Source organism: Sminthopsis crassicaudata, chromosome 2 (assembly GCF_048593235.1).
Source record: "Sminthopsis crassicaudata isolate SCR6 chromosome 2, ASM4859323v1, whole genome shotgun sequence".
Taxonomy (NCBI): domain Eukaryota; kingdom Metazoa; phylum Chordata; class Mammalia; order Dasyuromorphia; family Dasyuridae; genus Sminthopsis; species Sminthopsis crassicaudata.
The window spans coordinates 386947954-386974289 of NC_133618.1; the positions used below are offsets into that span (position 1 = coordinate 386947954).

Consider the following 26336-nt stretch of genomic DNA (forward strand, 5'->3'; position numbering starts at 1 on the left):
AAATAGAAAAAGAAAATAAAACAAAGTAGAACAGAAGATTGTCACGTGCCCAGCAGAACATCAGAAAGGATTTAAAAAAAAATCCACAATAAATTACCACTCAAGAAAGGATATTTAATAGGAAAGAAATTATATTCATGAATTTCTTTTCATTTTCTTTTCTTTGCTTCCTTGTAGATTATTCTTTTGTTCTCTGCTGTATAATTATTTTTACTTTATTCTTTCACAGGTACCCTCTTTCATTCCCTTATGTTAAGCACAGATATGTTTTTTTATATATGTGTGTGTGTATTCACACCTATCCACTCACATATATTCATGTACATGCATTCATAGCTACATATACTTAATGTGTATATATACACACATTCACCCATATGTAACATACATCTAAAACAATATTAGTATGGCTGACATATAATGTAGATTTCTCTCTTGATTGAATTTTTGAAACTTGCCTATAATTTAATGTCCTCCCACTCATGGATCTCTCTTTATCTTCTTTCCTTCATGCTACATATGTAGCATTGCCTATTTTAACCCATTCCTGATGTGAGTAGGTTTTAAGACCTATGAGCTCTTCTCTCACTTTTAATGCCTCTGTGTCTATTCTTCCTCTGTACCTCATATGTATACCATAATTGCTGTTTTTTACCTTTTTCTAGGTAGTTTTGCTTTTTTTTTAGAATCAAATCATACTCAATTTTGCCCCAGTTTTTCTTTTGAGCTACCCAATTGCATCAGTCTTAAACACATGGTATACATTTCCATGTAAAGAGCATAAACAATTTATCTATGTTAATGGAGTTTCTTGAAACTGATCTTTGATTGGCTCATATATTAAAGTTTCTATTGAGTTTGGGTTTGGTTGAAAGTCCTGAAAATCTGCAAGTCCACTGAATTTTTTTTTCCCCCCCTCATTCAGTGTTATGGATAATTTTGCTACATATGATTTTTTTTGTTGTTGTCGTTGTTGCAGGTCTAGTTCTTTTGATTGCCAATAGATATGATTCCTAGACCTACAGTCTTTTATTGTCTGCTAAATTCTGTACAATTCTAATTGTAGCTTCAGCATATTTGAATTGGTTTTTTTCTTGTTTCTTGTAGAATTTCTTGTAGGAGGTCTTGAAATTTGGCAATAATATTCCTAATGAGTTTTCCACAGAAGATCTCTTTGAGGTGATGATGGATGGATTTGTTTTTTATTTCTACTTTCTCTTCCTGTTCTATTACTCCAAGACAATTTTTTGGGGGGATTATTTCTTGCATTTTTGTGTCAGTTCTTTTTTTGGTCACAGATTTTAGGTAGTCCAATAATTCCTATATTTTCTCTTTTTGATCTATTCTCCAGATCTGTTGTTTTTCTTATGTTTCACATTCTGTTTTATTTTTTCATTCTTTTATTGTTTTGTTATTTCTTGGTCTTTTATAGTTTCATTGGGTTTCTCCTTGCCCAATTCTAATTGTCAAAGAGTTTTTTTCATCTTTAGGAATCTATATCTCCTTTTCTAATTGGATAGCTTTTTTCATAGCCTTGTTTTTTTATTTAATTTTTAGTTTTCCCTCAGTGTTTCATTTGATTTTTAAATTCATTATTGAGTTCTTTTATATACTCTCTTTGGGCCAAAAGCCATTTCACATTACTCTTTGGGGTAGAAGAAGTTTTTTTTTTTTTTTTTTTTTACTTTAGTGTCCTTCTCTGAAGATGAACCATTGCCACTCCCGACTCCATCTTCTCTGTTCCCACAGTAAGGTTCTGTTGTTGGAGTCTTTCTTCTTTGCCCATTCAATTTTTATTTTTATTTTTTTTAAATGAGAAATATCTTATTCATGGGGGTGGATGTGGTGCCTCTAGCTTCACTTTAGCTCTCACCTCAAACTCCAAATCAAAAGCTCTACCCTCCTGCAAGGGCCCACAGCCAATAGTGCCCCAGCCCAACTGCTTCTGCACTCACCAGATACATAGGTTTTGCTCTCTTTCTCTTTATTTTTTGCCTTGAAAAGGACCTCATTTGGAGAGGGGAGATATTGGATTGAGGACAAGAAACAATTTTTTAAAAGGTGAATTACTGGTTTTTATAGTATTTTTCCTATTTAAATCATCTACAACTTTTTTTTAAAATTATACAGTGATTGCTTCTGGCTTTGTTCCTGCCTTAATCTCTTAGAATGACAATAGTAAAGTCCTCATACAGGTTTCATCTTTTTATAGCTGTGGGCTTTAGAGGAATACAATAAAATCTAAAACAAGATGAATAATTTTTTTTTTTTTTCATTTCCTGATGTCATAAATCCTCTGACACAAATGCCTCACTTAATTCAAGCATACATATTCTTTCCTTATTTAAGCTTATAATATTGTCACAGAGGAAACTATTTCTGGACTTGACTATTTTGTTCTAAGTGGTATTACTTATTTTGTTTCAGTACAATAGATTTTACATTTGTTTTCATATTTAATAATTGAGGTGCCTCAAACATGGAGTTAGGTTTGTTATGAAGGTGTATGTAACCTTTAAATGGAGCAAATTGGAGTGGACACTGAAAGTACCTTGGAAAAGAGGATATTGTTTACCCTGTTGTGGAGGATAGGAAGGAAAGATATTTTGCAGCCTTTAGTATGTTACAGAGTATTTAAATTTCTAAAAAATTGTTGTCCTAGAATCAGAGCCTTGGAGGAAATGGATTTCTCACACACACACAATGAAAAACGTCGATGTTAGGAGTGGCAATGATTGTGTACGCAAACATATCCCTGAGAAATAGTGAGTAACATGGCCAGCAGTAGAGCACACTTATTATCACCCCATACTTGTAGCAAATGAAATTGCTGCTGTGTTCTTTCTAAATTTCTTCATGCCCAGCTGAGATGAAAGTGATCTTCTTTTATTATAAAACCCATTTCAACTATGGTTGTCTGATATTTCTAGTTTGTTTCTATTTATAATATTATTCCTTCATCACACAATTTTCTTTCACCAAGGAGACAATATTCTATCACATCTTTTATACATACCACCAATTGTACTCATTCTGCCTATTTGGCATGGTTCTGGGGCTATGAGGAATATTTGTTACCTTGGACAAGTCATCCGAATTTTTTTGCTTTCCAGACTTTTAAGAGCCTCTGGTAGTTCCATTTCCAGGTTTGCTGAAGGAAAGCAGTTCATTTTCTCCTCTCCCTCCCCCCCCCCTTCCTCCCCTTTAGCTAGAGTCAGATTTGGAGAGTTGTGACTCTTTTTTTTTTTAATGTGCATTCTGGTAGTAATGTGTAAAGACTATATTAATTTCCTTTTGCTTAGCAAGTGTGTCCCTTCTGACTGTGTTGCAAGGATTGTTTTATTACTATCCATTTGTCTGAGCTGTCTAGCCTAAAGTTGGTGGCCTTATTCCCAGATTCATAATATGTTCTCTTTACTATTAAAATACACATTTTGCTTGGGTCTGGCTCACTTCTTTTTAGTTAATTCCATGTGGCATGGGGGAGGGTAGTCTCTGAGAGTCAATTCTAATTCTACCAATTTAGTTCTTGGATTAGATAGCTCTGTGGTATATTTTTATTGCTTTTTTCCTATTCAATTTTAGATGTCTTTGATTATTGCCTTTGATGCTGGTTTTTTACTTGTATAGTGTATTTTGTGATTTCTCATTTATTTTATGGAAGTCATATTTACTGCTTTCCTTTTTTCTTTGACAATAGTAGGTGTAGCAAACTATATTACACTGCTGTGATAATATAGCTTGCCTTTGGCCTTTCTCAAACATACAGGTTTATTGTATAACAATATATGCATAGTATTTACTAAAAATAGTAACTCATGATCTGTGTGACATAAAAATGATAGTTATGATGGATAGTGTTTATACAAAAATATAGATTCTGAGATTTTTTGTGTGTCATTGATCTCCTTGGCAGTCTGGTAAAGCCTAGAGACCCTTCTCAGAATAACGTAAGATTCATTGAATTACAAAAAACCCCAATTATTTTGAAGAATATTTTAAAACAGGTTCAAGTTCTTTCTTAAGAAAATCTAATCAGTCTATCTCTTCAGATCATTATTTTATCTAAAAGAGACTGTTCACTGGTGGTTCTCTGGATTTTTAAATGGTTAAATTAAATGTCTTTTAGCCAATATCTTCCATTGATGGAGATGCAAATAGTTTTTATATATTATGAACCTGTTGTTTTCATTTACATGAATTTCTTGTTTATATAATAATTAATAAATAAATGTTTATTAAGTACCTACTGTGTGCTGGGCTTTCTAGACACAAAGACAAAAAATAAAGATACCTATTTTTGAGAAGCTTACATTCTTCTGAGGAGAAAACATTATGTACTTATCTGTGAAATTGTTTAATAGTAATGTCATCCTAATGTAAAAAAATGTTTCAACAGCCATTCATAAAGGTTTGGAGAATGTTTGAGGAAAGATCATTTCCATTGAAAAAAATCATTGAGTAACATCTCCTTTGTTGGGTTGATTAGAACAAATATATTATGTCTCTTTGTTTTTCTATATTTTTACCCCCAGATTTTTAATAGTTGATGTCTTTTTTTCCAATCCCTGCCATCAATTAATGATAATTCTTTATTGCAATAAAATCTGTATATCTCACAAGTCAGAAATATAATCATTGTGTCTTGTCTTTTATGTTGAAATTGTTCTTTTGTTTGTTTTTAAATCTCTTTGATAGGAATACTTTCTCTTTATACATATTCTCTTTATATATATATATTTATATACATATAAAGGAATGCTTTCTCATATATATATATATATATATATATATGTTTTTTTTTTTTTTTTTTTTTTTTTTTCGCTAAAGCAATTAGGGTTTAAGTGACTTGTCTAGGGTTCACACAACTAGGAAGTGTTAAATGTCTGAGGGCAGATTTGAACTCAGATCCTCCTGACTTTAGGGCTGGTGCCACCTACCTGCTCCAAGAAAAGACAATATTAATAACAGGCCAAAGAGTGTTGAAATGTAACTATTAGATGTTTGTTGTCTTTTTTTCCAAACATTGTTTCTGTGAGCTTTTGAACTTTTCCTTCATTGTCAACCACAATTAGAATTTCACATTTAAGCTTTATAAGCATTTTTCTTAGAAACAGCCCTGTGCTTTTGATAGTTTAGGTAGTAGTTTTCTATTTATTTTGAATGGTTCAACTCAGTCAATTTATTTTAACAACTTTTTGAGGGTCTTGTTCTTAATTACTTTTTGTATCCTTTCCTACCAGCAACTACTGTGGTGTGAACTTCTATTTCCCTGTATCTTTAAGACCATTTATTTTATATGACCTCCATGAGTGCTTTCTAATTTTGAAGCCCAATTGAGGAGTGCTAATCTAGCATTCTGTACAATAAGGATTTACTGCTAAAATTAACTCTGCATAGCAAACCTGTTTTGATGGCAATGAGGGACCATAGTATATATGATACACACACACCACGCGTAATATATGGACTCCTTTGTATAAGGTTTTTTTTTTTTTTTTTCCCAGTGTCATTGTAATTTTTTTTTAGGTCTACCCTTAAAATCAGTAAAAGTACAGAAAATAAGCAGAAAATACTACAGGTTTCTTTTAGCTTTGATTCAAGAAAGTAGCCTCTAATAACATAATTAAAAAATTTTTATACCAGCTACAAAGTATGTCTCAAAGCGCTTGGTGGATTTTGGTGAAGTTGGGTTTGGAATTTTTTCATCTGTTACTTTAGTCTTTATGAAGTCTTGTTTTGCTTCTTCTCCCTAATACTTTCTTTCCAATTGGGAATACTGGCCAAGAATAACAGCAGCAACAGAACCATAGGAATATTTGAAAATGTGGAGAAACTAAGAGGATGCAGAGAAGACAACTCTGACAGAAATTGAGAACAACCTTGACTTGATCCTTTTATAGGTTTCAGTAGTCCTACTCACCCACATGATGAAAAGTTGAGATAAATGTGTTAGTGAAAGAAAAGGGCCATTTCTACCCTGGGGGAGGGGAGGGAAAAGGAGGGGCATCATATAGCTGAAACTCTGTCAGAAGGATTAAACTAATGTTGGTTTAAGACATGCATAATTTCAGTTCTTCCCTTTAATCAATTCATTGAGGTACCCTAAATGGAAGGTTATGAGTAATATTCTGCACTACAGTTAGAGGCAGATAGATGGTGCAGCAAATAGAGTACCAGGCCTGGGATCAGGAAAACATTTTCTTCCTGAGTTCAAACCCAACCTCAGACTTTATTAACTATGTGATCCTGGGCAAGTAACATAATTCTGTTTAACTCTGTTTCCTCATCTATAAAACAAGTTGGAGAAGGAAACGGCAAACCACTTCAGGGTCTTTGCCAAAAAAAAAAAAACAAAAACCAAAAAAAACACAAAAAACCCAAATGAGGTCATGAAGAGTTGGGCATAACTGAAAAAACATAACAAAAAAATGGATAGAGTACAGGGCTTGGAGTCTGGAAGCCCTGAATTCAAATCCAACCTCAGTCATTTACTGGATGTGTGACTTTGGGCAAGTTACTTCCCTCTCTCCCCCCCACCCCCCACCCCAATTGCCTTGATTTCCCCATCTGCAAAATAGGGATAATAATAGTGCCTACCCTTCCTCCCCCTATATACACAGCTGTTGTGAGGATAAAATCGTATGTTTGTAATATTTTCTCTAAACTTAGATAATACTCATTTTTGATTTTCTTCAATTACTGCTGTCATCTGCATACAAAAAGGTTTCCACATTTGTTTTCCTCATGCCTTTTAAAGATTTGAAAGAATGTACAGACCCTTTCCTATAATGTCTGTTGTTTTCCTCTCTTATTATAAATTTATGAAGCAGGCCTTAAAATTGCTTTCAACCTAGTTGAATTTCAGAACTGCAATTTAGTTTTTCTTTTGATACTTGAGCTGGCTTATCATAAATAAGACAATTTCTTGCATTGGGTATGAAATTATATCCAGTTATATAATAAATAAAATTAGCTAGGGCTTATAGGTGCTGCTTTGAATGCAAGGAACTTGTTAGTCTTTAGTTTTCTTTCTTTTTTTTTTTTTTTAAGTCATATAGGAAATCTCGAGTCCTTTAATCCAAAGTCATATTAAAAGTGCTTTATCTGTTTTTTATGAATCTTCCCAAATAAAGGGTATATTTTAAAAATATATGTATCTTCAGAAATGCAGAGAATTATTTAAAACATTGGTCCATGGTTGGCATTGCTTTTTTTAAAAATTTAAAAATTTTAATTTAAATTAGAATATTATATTGGCATACACCAAAATTCAAAATCCTTAGGAACTTTTTCACTAGTAAATGCAAGGTACTAATCTATGGAGCTTTGACTTAAAGCTTATTTGGCTTTAAAAATTGGGCTTTCAAAATAGAACTATTTTTTTTTCTATATGGTAATAGTGAAGACCTTTTATGAGATTGATTTTTCTGATTCTAGAATAGTGACAGAACTTTTCATACTTTCCCATTGAATTCACATGTGCAAAATTTTTTAAAAATCAGTTTTGTCTAAGAACATTTTTTGATTTTGCTTTTAGTCCCATCTGCAAAATTTGTGTCTTTACATAAACATTTGAATGTAAGCTTAACTGTGTTTTCTTTTCTGTCCAAATCAAAATGAACAAATACAAAACTTAGGATCTTAGTAGAATCCTTTTGGTGAATCAGAGTGAAAATATTTTTGATAAGAGATAGGTCTGAACATTTGGTTGTCTTTTCTGAATAAACTGGATTCTCTTTATCTTGAGCAGTAGATTTTCATAATTTCTTTCACAGCTTTCTATAGCTGAGTATACATACTTCTTAAACAACCTTTTAAAATTTGAATAATTAAATAAAGGAAAGTACAACTCTTAAGAAAGGGAAAAGTAAAATTGAGTGGGGGTGACTATGCTGGGAAGGAAAAGAGGGCAAAGGGATTAAAAAAAGGATAAATTTCCATCTAAAATATTGTAATTTAGAAATGAAACAGTAAGGTCCAAAGTAGAACAAAATCTAAAATTTTTAAATTAATTCTTAAACTCTTTTGAACCATTTTGTCCAACATGGGGCTGATGAAAATCAAGCAATGATGAAAAGCAAGCAGTTTGGTATGATATTTCTCTGATCTTCCTTTTACTTGACCAAGTAATGTTAAATTGAAACAGTTGTGTATATATTATTATATCCTTCAAATACAAAGGTTACCCCACTGATTTTGTATCTGTGGGGCACACCTTGGGAGTGGCTTTTCTTGAAATTATAATTAAGGACATAGATTTTCAATATTGTTAACTAGGATTCATTTGGAATATATATATAAAATAGTACTGACTATCATACAAAGGTATTGAGCTCACAGTCTTTCTTTGGTATTTGCTGTTTCTTAATCTGCCAGTGAAAGTACTTTCTACCTGCTTAAATGTATGTATATATAACAATATGCATACTTTCTATAGGTACATAAAATTCCTTGAAAATTCCTACAGAAAAGTCCATTAGTTTAAATAATGGAACATGCAAAATGTCTTCTGAATTTTTTAATGTAACATACATTTTTGGTCAGACATTCCTTTGACTTTAAAAATGTCTAGTCATTATTTACAACAGCTTAAACTACAACTGTATTTCAATTGCTAGAAGTTATCTGGAAGAATAAAATGAGGTTTGACTAAACTTCTAAATGTCCTATTTTTCTGTCCAAATCAAAATGAACAAATACAAAACTTAGGATCTTAGTAGAATCCTTTTGGTGAATCAGAGTGAAAATATCTTTGATAAGAGATAGGTCTGAACAGAAGGCAGAAGGACCTTTAGAAATTCATTGATGGTTGACAAGAATTATTAAAGTTATTTTTAAGTTAAATTATTAAAGTAATCTTTGGCAGTTGAAGCACTCTAGTTTATTTTTACTACCCTTTTGTCTTGCCCTCCTGTCTTTAAAGCAAGCCAGGCAAAACATCAAGGAATTCTATTTTAAGTACTTCAGAAACTCTTTGGTTTCAGATTTTATTCTGTAGATGAAGTTTGCTTCCTTGTATCCCTGTAGATTTCTCCAATGGAATGCTTCTGTTTTTCCTCTTTGTATCTTCTGCACACTGTAAGTTTTTAAACACCTTTAATGCATTTGCAGAATTGAATTGACTAAGTAATTCAACAAATATTTACAAAGAATAAGTAGTCTACCATGTGCATTGAATTGTCAGCCTTTAGCTAGTAAGTGTGTATTGAGGTACACTAGAGAAGAAATTCTTAGAAATTGGAAGCCTGAAGCATTTATTAATTTTTTAATTTATTTGTAAGGCTTTTGGAATATTTATTTAATATTTAAAGGGGATAGTGTGTAGAAGGAAAATTTGAGCCAGGTGATAAACTTATTTGGGGGAAAAGTGACTTGAAGGTCTGTAAATGATCACAATAAGGATTTAGATATAATGGAATGAAATACACTGCCTAGTCAAGGAGAAGGAAGAGTCTGAAAATTGCAGTGAAGGCGTAAAAAGGATGCTAAGAGATGATAGAAATGAAGAAAGAAATAAAGGAGAAATTTAACAGAAAAACACTTTTCCTTCAGTGAGTATCAGAAGATAGAAAGAATGTGAGAAAGGCAGCTAGGATAAAGCCATCCCCTTCATTGTCATAATAGAAGAAAGTCCTAAAGGCACAGTGGAAAAGGAGATAGAACAGATTATAAGGCAGATAAATTCAGCAACTGGATAGTGTAGGAGAGAGGAGAACCCAAGGATGGGTTGTGTAGTTGGTTATCAAAACAATGGTGGTATTCTTGGAAATATGAAGGTTTGGAGGAGCAATGAATTTGATAGCAAAGATAATGAGTTATGTATTATGCTTGTTAAACCTGAAGTGTGACATCCATATTTGGCTGCATAGATATAGAGATCATCTGCAAAGATACCATCATTAAACACTGGGAGTAATTAAGATCACATGAGGTATTGTAGAGCCCTGAACTTAACTATGAGATGACCAGTAAGAAAACAAAGAGAAAGTAGCATCAGGAAAATCCATAGAGGAAAGGATAGTTACATGTGAAAAACAGAAATACTCAAGAAAATTCTTTAGTTTTGGTCTTGGAAAAGCTTCAGTTGAGTTGTTTCTTTGTGAAGAATAAACACTAATAAAGTAGAATATCAAATAATACACAGGAGAGGCACAGGCAGTATTTCTGAAGTCTGTGGTGAAACTCTGAATGAAATCTTACTATCTAGAAATAAGGAAATTAGAAAATGAGCCAGTTTTCATGTCCCACACAGAGAATTGGGAAATCATTTGCTTATTAGGTAAACTCTACTATCCTATCTTTCCACTCCTACCCTCTCTTAGGGATGATCCCATCTTTTGCAGAGAATTTTGGAGGAACTTATGGTTTCCAGAGGTTGAGAAAAAGGATGACAAGTGTATGAAGGTTGAGAGGGTAGGGAGTTAGAAACTTATTCTCTAAAATGTTACTGAGTAATTCATCTTTCAGGCTCCTGGCTACTGAATGTATAGAAAAATGATATGAAAAATGAGTATACAAATAATTTTCATTGTAAAGAAAACAAGGAAATACTGGGTGAATACAGTTTGTTTTTTCCCTTTCAAGAGACTTTCTAATTGAAGGTGTGAAGTATTACATTATGAGAGAATGATTTATTCTAGGGCATGGAATGTTACTAACATTTTGTGAAAGTCATCAAAATATAACCTGTAAGATGTTATTTTTCATTCCTTCCACCTCCTATTAAAGTGTTAGGTAGTTATAGCTTTTGGATTTCGATTAAAATTGTATTTGGCAGCCATGTTACATAGCTTTTAACAAAAACACAGCAGTTCTACTCAAGTTTCAAACGGTGAAGTCATTAATTAATCTCTTATACAGAAAAGTAACAAATTAAACCTTATAATAAGGTCCTTTTATAGTATGTAAGTGAATAAAATTAACAGGCTGTCACTACTCTGTACTGTTGCATCAAGGAACTAGAAATTATTAAAAACTTTTTCCCCTAGTTTTTTTTGGGGGGAGGAGTTGTGTTCAGAGCAAAAAAGATACAGATGAACTTGTTCATCTCTAGGAAGCCTGTTAGATTGAATAGGAATAAGAACTTCCCTTTTATTTTTTCCAAAACTAGACATTTCCAACAAATAGTCTCTCCATTTTTTTTTTTTTTTCTGGTATGTTTATTCTCTGTCATTTTTTCCTCTTCTCCCTCTGCTCTGGGGAATGGTGTTTTTCTCATGTTTTATGTTAATCATCAAAGTGTAATTTATTTTCCCCTCTGAGGCACTTGGGGTTAAGTGACTTGACCAGGGTCACACAGCTACGAAGTGTTAAGTGTCTGAGACCAAATTTGAACTCAGGTCCTCCTGACTTCAGGTTGGTGCTCTATCTACTATGCCACCTAGCTGCCCCGAAGTGCAACTTTTAAGATGCCATTTTTTACCTTTCATACTTCCTATTATTAAAATGTTAGATAATAACTAGAAAGATAAGCTTTTGGTGAACTATTTTCTGTTCCTAGTTTCCACTTGTCATTCACTTGTCATTGTTATTTAAAAGACATATTTGTTTACTTCCTACTCTTCCTCAAGCTCTCCTCAAACTGCACTTCTCCCAAAGGCCCTTTTCTATTGATGAGAAGTGGGAATAATTATCTGTTTTGTTAAATAAAATTTGGAAAACTGCGAGACTAATCTTCCTAAAACTTAGCTTTTATACTACCTCTTTTTAACCCATATGGTACTTTGTATTGTGAAATGAAATAAAACTTTCCTTTTTGACTTTTAAGACTTTTCATTCTGATACCTTTTTAGCCATCTTACTTCCTGTCTTTTTACTCCTCAATAAGTTGGTTTTTCCTTTCTTCCTTAGGATGTTGGTTCTACAATGAATGGATAGAGTACAGTAGCTTAGGTCGGGAAAATCCCAATTCAAATAGTATATAAAACTTAATAGCTGTAGGGTGCTGGGCACATCACATAATTTCTGTCTTAGTTTCCCTCATTTGTTAAATGAGGGTAATGATTATACCTACTCCTCATATTGTTGTGAGAATAACCTGTCATGGTGTTGGTAAAGTACTTGCAAAACTCTGAAATGAAGTATAAATGCTATTTCTTCATATTATCATTATTATTCCTTGTATATTTTGTCTAAATCCTACCTATCCTTTAGGAATCATCCCTAATTCTACGTTTTTGATCCATTTTTTTCCCCCCTCAGATTCAATAACAATATCAAATACTACACCATTTAGTATTCCTTATCTGCACTTTTGTATTTTTTAACTGTTGCAGGTGCATCAATTAAGCTCTTTAGAAACAGGGAATGTCTTCATTAAAAAAAAGTTTTGTCTTTTTTTCCCCCCCATAGCATTTCTCATACAGTGTTAAGTATGTACTGGGTCAATGAGACTTATTAAAAAACATCGAAATTACAAAAAATACATGCACTATATCTGAGAACAAATTTGTTGGATGTTCTTTTAGTACTTTTAGTGATTGTGGATTCTTTTTGCAGACCTTTTAGCTTTTTATTCTTGGTACATTGATGGCATGATTTTTTTTCCCCTCAGCTTAATAATCATCTCTGCTAGTTGCTAATGTGGGAGGTATACGGATAATCACTTTGTAGCAATTAGCATTATATTTCTTAAATCGGTATGTGTCTGGGGACACTTAGTTAATAAGTATTGTTTTGTTGTCATGTTCTTTTACATTGTTTTTTTATGTATTCAGACCCTTTTATTAGTGGTATCCTAATAAAGAAATATTTAAAGTTAAATCTTGAATGCCTGATGTATAATTCTCACATTCTTAGTAGTGGTTTTGATAAGCCATTTGAAAAATGTTATTCATGTATTTAGATCTAGTGTGGGATGGAATAATGTCCATTCAAGTCTTCCTCTTCTCTCCCTCCCCTTATTATTGATGAATCAGCAAAAAGTTTAAACATTTAACTGTAATTCAATTTAAAAATAATTATTTTCTTTTAGATCAGAACATGATATCCTATTTCAGATTATCAAAGTCAAAAAGTTAGTACTGTATAAGATTACTAATTACATATATTAGTTTGTCATATTGATAATCCAGTATTAGGGGGAAAAAAGAGTTAAATGTAATTATATCCATCCATGCGCAATAACCTAAAGGGAGAAAGAAAAGATCTAAATATTTGTTGTGGGGAACTAGGAGCTCTACTTTTGCATGGTGAGTTGTTTGGTCTTTGTTTTTGTTTATTAGGTTAAGCTATTTAATTATTGAAAGGGTAAAGTAGATCTTAGGCAATCCTTGAAACAGTTTTCATGTTTTTTACAATCCATATGAAATATCATTCTCATCTAAACTTGAGCATAAATTATTTGTCTGTAGGGTAGTTTTTATCATGCATGCAATGTGATATTTGCCAAGTCAAATGTTATACTAGTGCAAAGAAGTTGGAACCATTTGCTGTTAAACTTTCAGTTATAGTAATCATCAGTCTGAGTCTGGGAGTTTTTAACATAATAAAATAGTTCCTAGATGTTGAACCTTGGAGTGGGCTTTAGGGAAGCAGTTTGTGATGCATGTTGACCTGGAGGGAATATCCAAAAAGAAAAGTGGTATTCCTTCATTTCACAATTTAGAGGAAAATCAAATATGTTTCTGTGTTTTTCTGCCTTTTTGATCAAGAGAAAATAAACATACTGATCAGAATAAAAATTGCATTGTGATAAGGAACATATATGCTACAATGATGGAATGAGTGAGCCAGGGATTTGAAAGGCAGATAGCTCCTACACCACAGGTAGTGTAGAACTTCAAATCATGTCATTTAATTTCCTTACGTTTTCAGTTTTTTTCTGTAATATGAGTTGTTGGCTTGATTATATGACTTCTGACATCTCTCTTCTTTAGATTTATGATTCTATGATCACTCCTAATGTATTATTTGTCCCTTTGTTGTCTGAAACATGAGTGGTTTGCTAGCCCATGAATGGTTATCGTGGCATGGTGCACACAAGTTCCTTCCATTAATTTGGGAAGCAAATGAAGGCTAAATAGAGTGTTACTTAAAAATCTAGCTTAGTTCTCCACAAATATTTACTAAGACATCCAAAGCATTGTCAAAGTAGATAATGGCTCATGGCTTACACATATTTCTGGAAAGCTGCAGGTTAGAAATGTTCTTTGTTGCATTCTTTGTTTCAAGAACTAATCTTCTTGACTCATACTGGCTGTGTGATCCTTCTGCTCCTATTCTTCTGTATGGATTTTGGGGTTCATAGAAACTTTATTTCCTGTTTTTGGATTGTACCTAGCAGGCAAATTCTTACATAGTAGAACACTACAATAATCGCTAATTATATATTGTAATCTTTTTGAGAAGTTGACAGCTCTCTACTTTTTTTTTTTTTTTTTTTTTTTTTTTTTTTTAATCTACTAAGAGGGTTGTTATTTAAATCTAAGTCTAGTCCTCATCAACCAAATATCTGATTTTTTGGCAAAATGATTCCACTTTAGTTGTGATGAATATATCATTACCCATATGATCTGCATTTTTATCAGAAGTTTGGGTACATAATTTGTTTTAAATTGTATTTCTCTTGAAGGTGAGTGTTCGATCAAACTCATTTAGTCTGTTATTGAATTCTTCTACCCTTAGGAATAGTGACCTCTAAGAGCTTATGGGGAAATAGGGAAAATACCACACCTAAGTAGTTTGGGGGATGGGGAGGAAGGAAGGGGAGAACAGAAGTGGAGAATCCATAAAGTGAGAATCCATAAAGTAAGAAGTTTAAAAAATAATAACTTTTTTCTTTCCTTTCTTTCTTTCTTTCTTTCTTTCTTTCTTTCTTTCTTTCTTTCTTTCTTTCTTTCTTTCTTTCTTTCTTTCTTTCTTTCTTTCTTTCTTTCTTTCTTTCTTTCTTTCTTTCTCTCTTTCTTTCTCTCTTTCTTTCTCTCTTTCTTTCTTTCTCTCTTTCTCTCTTTCTCTCTTTCTCTCTCTCTCTCTCTCTCTTTCTTTCTCTCTTTCTCTCTTTCTTTCTTTCTTTCTTTCTTTCTTTCTTTCTTTCTTTCTTTCTTTCTTTCTTTCTCTCTCTCTCTCTCTCTCTCTGTTTCTTTCTTTCTTTCTTTCTTTCTTTCTTTCTTTCTTTCTCTCTTTCTCTTTCTCTCTTTTTTTCTTTCTCTTTCTCTCTTTCTCTCTCTCTCTCTATCTTTCTTTTTTTTTTTTTTTTTTTTTTTTAAAGCGTGGTCCACAGAATAGCATGCCGAAATTTTCCTTGTTTTTAACAAATACTTTTCATATTCCAACTACACCCTATTACACACCCTTGGAGGGGAAAAAGTTTTCTGTTTTCAGATACCAGATCTATATAGTGTATTACCTAATTTTGAATAAATCACTCTCAAGGATTTTAGAGTAGTGATTCTAAACATCTAAAAACTTAGCTTGTATTCTTAGAATTGAACCACAGTAATGGCACTTATTATAATATATTCTTTTAAAAGTAAATTATTTGACTGCCAACATTATATGAGTAGTAGAAGTGAAAAATATAACCAGTCTTTCAAGGTCTAGTTAGAACTCTGGATAATCCACACTGTATTCACTTGGTGGGAGAAGAGAAACTAAAAAAATAGGGAGCACACTTAAAAGCAACAAAATGGCATTTAGATGTTATAATGACTCATGGTGTTTACATGATGCTTAAAGGTTTGCAAAATAACTTCCTCATAACAGCCTTGAAAGGTATAGATCCTACAAGTATTACCATCTTTATTTTGCTGATGAGAAAATGACTACTTTGAATTATATGAATTGCCCATAATCACACAGCTAATTGTTTGAGGTGAAAGTTGAAACTGTCTTTTGAATCTAGGTCTGAGTTTCTTTACTGTGTTGCTATATTAGTAAAATTATATTACTTCATTTTTTCACATCTTCAGTAGATATGTGTTTTATTCTAATTCAATGTGTAATGAGGAAAATTATTTGATTTCGTAACTTGAATCTCCATCAGCAGTTTAAATCTAGTGACTAAGTCAATAATCATTTCCTTTGGTTGGTCTACATTATATATTTTCTTAAATTAACATAGTTTTTTAAGGTCCTGCTTCAGATTAAGTGAAAATCATTTAAGAATAGTATAGGTATTCCTGAAGGTGATGTCTAGGGCACTATTACAGAGGCCTTTTAAAAATATTAATTATCTTCACCTTCTCCATATATAAAGAGGACAAAACAAGAGGAAAGTAGTCTTAAAATGAATCAGATTCTGATTAACTATAGAAGATACTAAAGTGTTGACATAAGGAACTACACTGTTAGAGTTGTTGGAAGGTGACAGCCTGGGCTTTTTCATCTTTTTGAAATTCTTTCCAACTGACATAAAATAGAATCAAAGGATTGTATAGTGGTATAGCACAGTCAGGATTGTGTGACATTTCTTGATGGCAGACACTTTGGCCTTTATTTATATACCCAATGCACAGGGCCAAGTATTTGAAAAGGATTGTGATTTTTATTCATTATGAAAATCACAATTTGTGTATTTTTTATATCATGTAGTTCGTCTCAATAGATTCTGTTGGATCCTAATGAATTTCTACTAAAGTGGCAGACCTCTGAAGAGCTTCTAGTAGAAAATAATTTTTTAAAAAATTTGAACTCTAGGAAGTTTTTCCTTTTTTTAAGTTAAACAGCAAGCTTTATTGATAAAACATGAAAATTTTTTAATTGTGAATGGGGTACAGAATACATTGTTAGGACTTGGGACATTTTCACTTTTTCTATATGCTTGGTGAATTTTCCTACTTGGTGTCATATATTAATTACTGCAGTATTCTTAATTTTGTTTTGTTTTAAGTTGTAAGACTTGTAGTTTGGGGAAAAAGCAAATAAGAAAACACTTAAGTATATGCTGGTAAAGATTTAACAACTGTCCCTCCAAGGCAGAGGAAAACATAGGCATGATAAATTATTCTACATCACAATCAACAAAATGGTAAATCAAGCCCTGATTTGTTGCCTTTGCTGATTTCTGAGAGACATAAACTCACAAAGGAAATTTAACAACCAAATGATTTGAGTTGATTGTAGCATATATCCTGAAAACACTTAGGTATGAGTTTGAACTTGGATTTATGAGTGAAGGAAGAATGCATTTTCTTGAGGGAGGATGCTGATCCAGGGTACTCACTGAAAAGAGTCCTGTGACTCCTTTTAGTTTGTCCTGTCCTGCACATTAGCTACCCTTGGAGGTGGAGGGAAGAATGTTGTGAATTGAAGGCTAAGTCTTTTGCTTCCTGCACTGAGGGGAACAGTTAGGCTAAGATTTACAGCCCTCTCTATTTATAGAGGGTGGTTCAAGTAATTGTTTAGAGGCCCTTGCTCTATTTTCTTTCCTTTTAAATGGTTTCATAGCACTTTAGGACGGGGAAAGAATGATGAAATTTGATTAAATCAATTACTATTGCAAGTCCTTCGCAGTGGATAGTCATATGAAGCAAGATGATGAAACCACTGCTTCAGAGACATTTTAGGCCATCTGATTTTATATATATATATATATATATATATATATATTTTTTTTTTTTTATAAAATCTCTTTTATAAAGATAATTGTAGTACATTTTGTCTCTGTAAGAGAAGATTGAGTACCCAGCTGGTTAGATATATTTAAAGAAAGAAAGGAAAATCACTCTTAAGCAAGCCTGGTAAAGATTTTTTTATAAATTTGAGTGGGAATCTGAGAATGCTGCAGTATCTTGGCAAATTAATTAAAGTAAGAGATAAAGAAGTCAGATGTAGTTATGTAGGATTTTTTCAAGATTAAACTGATTGTAGTAGATAAAGTTAAATTAATTTCTAATAAGCTTCATATTAATTTTCTAAAGTAGAATGCTTTTGAGACTGTCTTTCCCTTTGTGATTAACTTTTAAAATAGAGATATAAATTAACACAGCCAGTTGTATGTCCTGTTGCTGTCTATAGTGATAGAGTTGTAGCTCCAGTCCCTGAAATGGAAATTGTCTCATTGTCATTAGTCTATCAGTATCATCACAAGTTCAAAAGAGCCCTTTTATCTGGCCCTTCATTGCTACTAAAATGAAAGGCAAGCATACTCTTTTCTCTCTATTTGGCCAGATATTCTCTAATATCTGAAAACGGGACCTGTTGTATAAGAGGCATCAGGTCATTTCAATTTTGAACTGAGTCTTTGCTATTTTAAACAGGCCAAATAAACCACTACTATATAACTAACTGTTCATGAGAATCTTTCCTGAATTTTCTTGTCATTGTTAACTTTTTGTATTGGGTAAAGGCTGTTCAACTCATGCCTTTTGCTACCACTATTAGTCATTCACCTAATTGCCAAAGCTTGAATAGTTTGAATATTGGGCAATTTTTTGTTCTTCTTGCCTGTGCTGTTACAATCGCATAATGGTAATTTGCCCTCTTTTTCTTTGTAGCCTTCTAGCACCAAAGGAGCTTCTAGAGGTGTTTTCAATTAGTGTAGCTATTTAATTTTTATCAAATGGTCAGAATAAATTACATCACAAAACAGCTTTTCCTTTTACATCATGGTAACTGTCAAAACTTGTTCCTCAAATTTCTTGGATCATGATTGATACATTGGAAAGGAAAAAGATAAAAAAAAAAAAAAGAGCCATTCACTTTTACAGTATACACAATTTTAATAGCAAAACTTTCCTGTACACTGTACTTTATTGTTTCCTTCTTCCCCAAGCCCTCCCTTCCCCTGCTCCCTCACCCCAGATTATATCCCTCTTATCCCACCCATACCCCCAAAATGGCTCTCAAAGTTGATTTGAACACAATGCATTTGGGCTGTATTTTTGAGTCTCCAGGTTCATTGTTGATAGAAAAAAAAAAATTACTATAGCATTCCTTATATGTGGGTTTTTATCACTAAGTGAAAAAAGATTCATTGAAAAGAGTAGCAGATGGAGCTTTTTAGATGTTTGCATCTTCAATATGAAAGCTTAAGCAGTCAATTTTATATTTGGTTTTGCCCTTATTAGATCATGAATTTGCCTCTGATTAGATAGATGTGAATTATTGTTTGTCCAGCTTTCTATGCCTTACTTCTCAAGAAATCGTTTTTCGAAAAAGATATGAAAACTAGCCCAAAGTAGGTTATGTAGGATGACCTTTAACTGTATTGCTATGTTGGTTAGGAAAATGATAACAGGAGCTTTACACTTCATATAGGTTCAAAGACATAGTAAAGCTTTTGTGGTTACAATTCTTAGTCTCAGGTATAGAAAGTATGCCTTAAAAATTGTATTCTTAGTAGCTTTAAATTTTAAATTTAAGACTTCAGTGCTTCAACAGGAAAGTCTTTTTATTGGAAAGATCAAGGAAAGACTCAAAAAAAAAAAAAAAAAAAACCCAAGGCCTACATGGCCTTAGAGAAAACAGATGGATTTTCATAATTATTGAAATGGGGAGATTTAATCAATTTTCTATTCATTAAACTGGTGCAAAAATTAACTTAGGCACAGTAGAAAAGTATGAATTTTAGTTCAGATTTCTGTCTTAGAAAACACTGTATCTTTGCTTTCAGTTGTTGGCAGTGGCTGCTCTCTGTAGCTCAGCTTTATGAATTTGTAAATTTACTGGCTTTTTTCTCCTTTTCAATAAAGTGAGTGAAATCCCAAGCAAGCTCAAGAGGGGTGTGTGTGTGTGTGTGTGTGTGTGTGTGTGTGTGTGTGTGTGATTGTAAACTATCTCCTGATTACTAGGTAGATATATGCCATCATGGGTTTGGTTTTTTCGGTGACAGTGTAATAAAAATGATATAAAACTTTTTGTGTGGGGAAATTAACATAAAAATACTCATTCGACTTCAATTAACAAAATTCTGAGCTGTTGTTTGACAGTAGCCAGTTTGTGAGGAGAGAGCACAGATGAATAACAACCTAATCTCTGGTGCTGAAGTATAAAGAGATCAAAATTAAATAGATCCATGCCTTCTTTGGGTTACAGGAAAAGGAAGGTGTCTCATTAGTGAAAAAGGAAAATAGGTATTTAGTTTGGGTATTCATATTCTCTCCATGTATTACAAAAGTCAAAGAAGATCAATAATTTTTATCTTTTAAAGATCCACTTGAAAAATCTCTCTTAGTGGTCTTTGCACATCTTACTCCTGAGAGGTTACAGAGCCAGCTTTTCCTGTCAGTTCTTAGAATTTTACCTGTGGATAGTTCATTTGCTTTCTATGTCTTGTGGGACATCTGTGCTGTTTCTTAAGAAAAAAATCAGTTTAAACTAACTGCTAATTTTATGATCAAAATTATTACAAATATTTCTTTTATTCATTACCATACAAGAAACCTTCATTATGCCTGGAGCAACCTTTGTCATACTCAGAAATAACAAAACAAACCGTGGTTGCCCCTTAGGTATGGAATAGAATATTAGTACTGGAGCATGTTATTTTTATCCAGTCATGTTCTGATCATACTTTTTGGTACCACTCTTTCATCAAATATCTTGTGAAAGAAATAAAGGTGATGTCTGCCTGCTGAATATCATTTGAGCAGGACATAAGCTTAAAAATAAAAAAAAATATGGTTTTACCATATTAATGTGCCTTTCTATAAGGTAGTTGTATTATACCATAATTTATAATCGTGTTCCTTTTGTGACATCGGAAAAAATTTCAGAGGAGAGGGAAAGGGAGCAATGTATAAACCTGTCTTGTTTCAGAAGAGTATGATAAACAATACAATTCCATGAGATAGTATAGTCTGGTATTTCCATTTTTATGATAGAAAAGACTACCCTCATTGAAGAATACGCCTGGAGACAATCTAATTGAAGACCAAAAAGGAAACTTTTGAGGGGAAGGATATGGGAAGAAGGTCAGGGCATCTCTCTATATATACCATTTTCCAGGCAGTGAAAGCCAATGATTTAAAAAAACCCAAACAAACAAACACTTTTTAAATCGAGTCAGATGATTTGATCCTACAGTTGCGTGTGATTACAAAAACATAATATCTTGTTTACAAGAAACTGTTAAAATATAATTTGGAGTTGGCCTCTGAAACCCAAATTTCCTACCAATTGCTTTTTGTCAAAATTGAAGTTAAAACAACACTAGTTAGATAAATCTTTTCTGTATGAAAAGTTTATTAGCTCCCAGTTATCATTAAATTGTTTAAATCTATAATAACACTGAATTATTGGGTTATTATTTTTCTTTAGTGATTCACCTGTGTGGTGAGAAAGGGAAACCTAATAGATACTATTGTATCTACACAAATATATATCCATACATATATGGATATATCTATATCCACCCTATTTTTGCTTGCTTTAGTTAACTTTAGTTAACTTGATTTGTTTTGAACCATTCAAATTCTATGTTTGAATTTTCATTGCTTCATATTAGGTCTACTATATAACCACGTAGGCATACATTTTTTCTGACCGACAGGTTATTTTAAAGTAACCCACTCACCTTTATTTTCAGAATGCTTTGTTCTCAAATCTTTCACTTCATTTATTTATTTATTTATTTATGTTGAGGATTTCATTCTGAGCATGAAACTCAGTGATTTTGGTAGTTGATTTGTATTCTAACACATAGCCAGTTATTTTTAATGTACTTTTTGATTGAAAAACAGAATAAAATTACAGTTATAGAGTTTAAACCCCTCTCTTGGGACAAGTGGTCATGACAGCTTTATATGAATTAGCTTTCTAGCTGGATTAAGAATGTCTTGGCTTTGTGGCATTGACTCATTTATGGATTTCCCCTCTCATCATTCCACATCTCTCCCTCCATTTAACCTTGTTTTTTTTCATTTACATTTCAATGTAAGATTGAGCATATTAGTGTTAAAATGCCACTTTGCCACTCCATTTTAAGTAATTGTCTAAATTCACAAAAAAGATTTGTAAAAGTCAAACCAGAGACTTAGTGATTCAATGTAATTATTTAGTATTGATTTAACTGTAATGAGACCATTTCATAATCAGTTGAATTCTTTGTTTAAGCATCTGAACCAAGCCCATTCAAATTTATAAAGTGTTCTGAATTTGCAATATGAGTTTTGACTTATACTTACTAACCTATGTAATGACTGTGAATAGACTTGGGCAAAGAGACTTTTAAATGGGCCATTTTTCATTATATGCAAAATTCCACTTAGATGTAACTGTCGATTATAGATCTGATTCAATATCAAATTATAATCATAAATGAAATCTTTCATTAAGTCTTCCTTTATAGTTAGTGAGCCAGCTGTAATACATGAGGATCAGATAGCCACAGTGGAACAGATTACCATCTGTATTCTTTCATGCTCACTCCTTTTTCCAGACCGTTTCCAGTAGAAAAAAAGTAGCACATTGGAGACGTTAGTATAAATGTTTACACATGATGGTATAATTACATAACATGAAACATCTTACATTATTTTGAAGTGAGCATTTTTAGATTTCCAAATAGGAGTGCAAAGTAATGTAATCATTGCTTCTTTTAACACTTAAAATATGGTTCCATTTAAAAAATAAAAATAAAAAATACTTAACCACTTCAAAAACTATGTCTCCACTTGTTTTGGAAAATTAGGCTTAATGTCACCATTTGTAAAAATTAGTTATATATTTAGCCCCCTACAATTTAAAATAGGTTACTTATCTGATGTAATTTTTGATGACTTGTAGGTATTATACTTCACATTCTTTATATGGCAGCTGCTGACACTTGCACTGTCCATAACCATTAATGATGATGAAGGGTCCTTCATGGGTGGGTTCATACTCATTATATGGTCCTTGGTCTGACATATTTGACATATGGAGTCGTGTTTGGGATCGGAGTTGCCTGTGGTTCTGAATCATTGAACACTGCCTAATTCTTCTTAAAGTAGGAGGGCAGCATTTCCTGGAGATGAACACTATAAAAATAATAAAAAAGAAAGAAAACAATAAAGCCATTGTTCCTGTAATTACCCGCTGAGTGAAGATGGCATTGTCTGGTTCAGGAAAGTGTTCATCAGTAGTAACTGCTATGCCTGCAGTAGTTGGGATTTCTTTGTCTCCCACATGGTAACTTGATGAGCTTATTCTTTTTGTGTATTCAGTGGTTGGATCTTTATAACTTGTAGCCATGGCAGTGACAGTAGTTGATAAATTCCAGCAAAGCTGAAATCCATAAACTGCATCTAGAATATCTTCTCCCTGGGTGTGGTCTGGGCTGTGGCACAGTATTGAGTGCTCCCACCGACCTTGGAAGCCACTCAACCATGTGGCCAGTGCACATATTTTGGGGCTGCATTCCCACAGATTGCCAGAGAGACCAACTGTAGTTAAGGATCTGAGAGAATTTAAGATCTTGGAATCCAGGCTGTGTAGCTTATTGTTATCCATTAGAAGTATTTTAAGATTAGGCATGGTCTCAAACACTGTGAAATCGATGGCTTTGATTTCATTTCCAGTCAAATCAAGCTTTTCTATGGTGCCCCAGGTCCACTCCATCCCACATGTCAAGTTGCTAATTTTGTTCCACTGTAAGAAGAGCGTGTGCAGACTGCTTAACCGTAGGAAATGAGCAAAATTAATCTTTGTCAGCTGGTTGTGCTCTAGGTGAAGCTCTCTCAGTTTGATTAATCCTGCAAATCCATTGCGAGCCAAACTTCGCAAACGATTTGTGCTCAAATCAAGAAACTCCAGACTACGACAGTCCCAGAAAAGGCGAACAGGAATGGTCCGCAGGGAATTGGAACGCAAATGTAAGGTTTGCAGCTTCCGAAGGCCATAGAACAATTCTGGATGCAGAGATGATAACTGATTAAAAGACAGGTCCAAATTTTGCAGATTAAGCAGTTGACTAAAAGTTGTGTTTGGCAAGTAAGATATTTTGTTGGAACTTAGAATTAATTCCTTAAGTTTATAGAGTCCTTGAAAAGAATCTTCTTTAACTGTTGAAATTTGATTATGGTCTAAGTGGAGCCAAGTAAGTTGACTGAAGCTTGCAAATTGATCCCTTTCAAGTTCAGAAATGTGATTGTGCCTCAGTGACAAACCTAGAGAGCCCTTGTCAGTGTTGTTTGGCACTGAGTGAAACCCCTGAGAGTCACAGTAAAAGAGCAGCTTCTCGCAGCGGCATTTTGGTGGACAAGCCATGCCCAAGGCCGGCAGCATTTTTAAAACCACACTCATTGCATATAGTGCTGCCAGCATAGGAGCCCCTAATGGCCACTTGAAATGTAAGCCTGCAGAATATAATTTAAGGAAACAACAAGATAGGATATTTTTCATCAGATCATATGGACCAAAAAAGATAAGCACAACATCATGGTGAAAGCACATAACTTACTATTCATGCATTGCAGAAAAGCTAATCCTCATAGACTAAAAGGAAACTTATCCTTTTAAAAAGATGGCTAAGGTAGCCTCTACAGTCAGCCTTGCTATTTGAAAGTAGCAGGTCCAAAAATATTCGAATGGTTTCATTTTTAAAATTTTAACTCACTGGCTTTAAAAAATAATAATGTTCACTGCTTAAGATTTATAAATGCATAAACTTACCCATTCTTTTGAGCACATTGGAGGTTGCATTCAGTCGTAGACTCAAAGCAGTGAGTCTGAAAAAGGCTCGAACATTCAGTCGCTTTTGAATAATTGACTCTTTTTCAGTATCCTAGGATATCAGGGTAAAATTGAATCCACCACGCTTTTTTTTCCCCTTTAGGATATTCCTTTTGAATTCATTGGCTTGATTTTCTGTGACAGCTCTGTAATTCTTGAATCAGTACTGAATATAAGTTTTATTTTTCTCTTCCTGCGTCTGTTCGTCTGTTTAATTGAAGCTTTGGTCTTCCTTTTGCACAGCTGTTAGTTCTCTTAGTCTTAACTTGTTGATGGCAGATGGGTAGCTTATTGCAGCGAGAAGCTCCTGTAGTAGCATGAGTGCATTTACTGAAAAGCTTTTCCGAGAAACGGTACAAGAATGGATTTGCTTATGTGCTGCGACCACACAGAACTGTATATAGGCTGACGTCACATGGTGACGTCTCTTTTGTTTGGGTTTTCCAGAAGCTTTACTGTTATAAAGCATTGTGCTGCATATTATGATCGTGCAAGATGCCTAATTTTTTTTTTTCTTTAAAGAATTGGGGGGGGAGTGATATTAGTCGGGAATATCCCCAGCAGAAAAATTTGTTGTATTCCTTTAGTATAGGAAATAGAAATGAGTCTTATGATAAAGGCAGCATTCATGAAGGCCACTTAGCTGTGAGCTAGAATAACAAAGTGATGATTTTTAATGCTTGCTAAAGCCAGTATTAGATAGCATCTTTTGCATAAAATGATAGCTTTAATGGGAATGAGCCTGTACAATTTGTAGTCTAATAGAGAGGAATTCACACCATTCTAGGTGGCAGTTGGTGTTTTATTCTACTAAACTTCAGTTCTGTTGTTATACTTTAAAATCAAAAGTATAAAAATAATTTATCTTGATAGATATTGTTAATAAATTAACTGGGCAAGTTTCTTTGTTGAGTCTTTCAGATCTTAAAAAGCCTAATCCAAAAATAAAGGATAACAAAAGCAATTTGCTGAAAATGAGACATTTGATAACTCTGATACTTGAGATTTGGGAGAGAAAAAAAAAACTTTTCCTCTAGCAAAGTTGATTTTTTTTGGGGGGGAGAGGAGTTTTCCCCTCTCCATCCTTTCTAACAATAACATGCTGGGTTTTAATGAAAAATGCTGCTAAATTTATTCTTTATTTGGTGTGGTGGTGGGAATTTCCTCCCAATCCAAGGGTGGATTGACTCAGTAGTTTTAATACCATAGATCCTCACATCTTTAGAGCAGAGCAGAATTGCTTAGAACAAATAACAGGACTTGAGTTAAGTTTTATCTTACTCATTTTTGTTTACCTTAGAATTTTATGGATTATTTAAATTGGCAATCTCAACTGGGGGGGGCGGAGGAGGGGGCATAGTACTGGAATAATAGGGCATTTGCACATTTAATAGCTCCAACTGGCAGAATTCTACAGATGGAAGAGCTTACAGAACTGTCTTTGTGCGAAATACTGGCTGTTGTTGGAATCTCTAATGAAGATAAAGGGGCACCCACATTTAGAGAGAATTTTTTAAATGTGGCTATTTTTCCTTAATGTAAATTATTTTGCTTGTCCATTAATTTTTTTCTATTATTGAATAATGATTATAATTACATAACACTTTAAAGTTTGGGATTTTTATTTTATTTTTTTCCAAAAGCAACTTGGTGAGGTCACTCATTATCTTCATTTTAAAGATAAGGAAACTGAGTTTGAAAAAAGTTAAGTAACTCTCTTGCTGTGGATGATAGAACCAAGA

General features: G+C 33.1%; 2 protein-coding genes across 4 annotated transcripts in view; one reads left to right on the forward strand and one right to left on the reverse strand.

The window, feature by feature from the left end:
- Positions 1–26336, forward strand: part of CTNNA1 (catenin alpha 1) — a 148087-nt gene that overhangs the window by 57378 nt on the left and 64373 nt on the right. The window lies entirely within an intron of this gene.
- On the reverse strand, positions 19770–24969 carry LRRTM2 (leucine rich repeat transmembrane neuronal 2). The gene is made up of 2 exons (XM_074291460.1): positions 24535–24969; positions 19770–24218 (listed from the first exon to the last, which is right to left on the reverse strand). The coding sequence occupies exons 1-2, from the start codon at positions 24536–24538 to the stop codon at positions 22672–22674; spliced, it is 1551 nt and encodes a 516-aa protein (XP_074147561.1). The 5' UTR covers positions 24539–24969; the 3' UTR covers positions 19770–22671.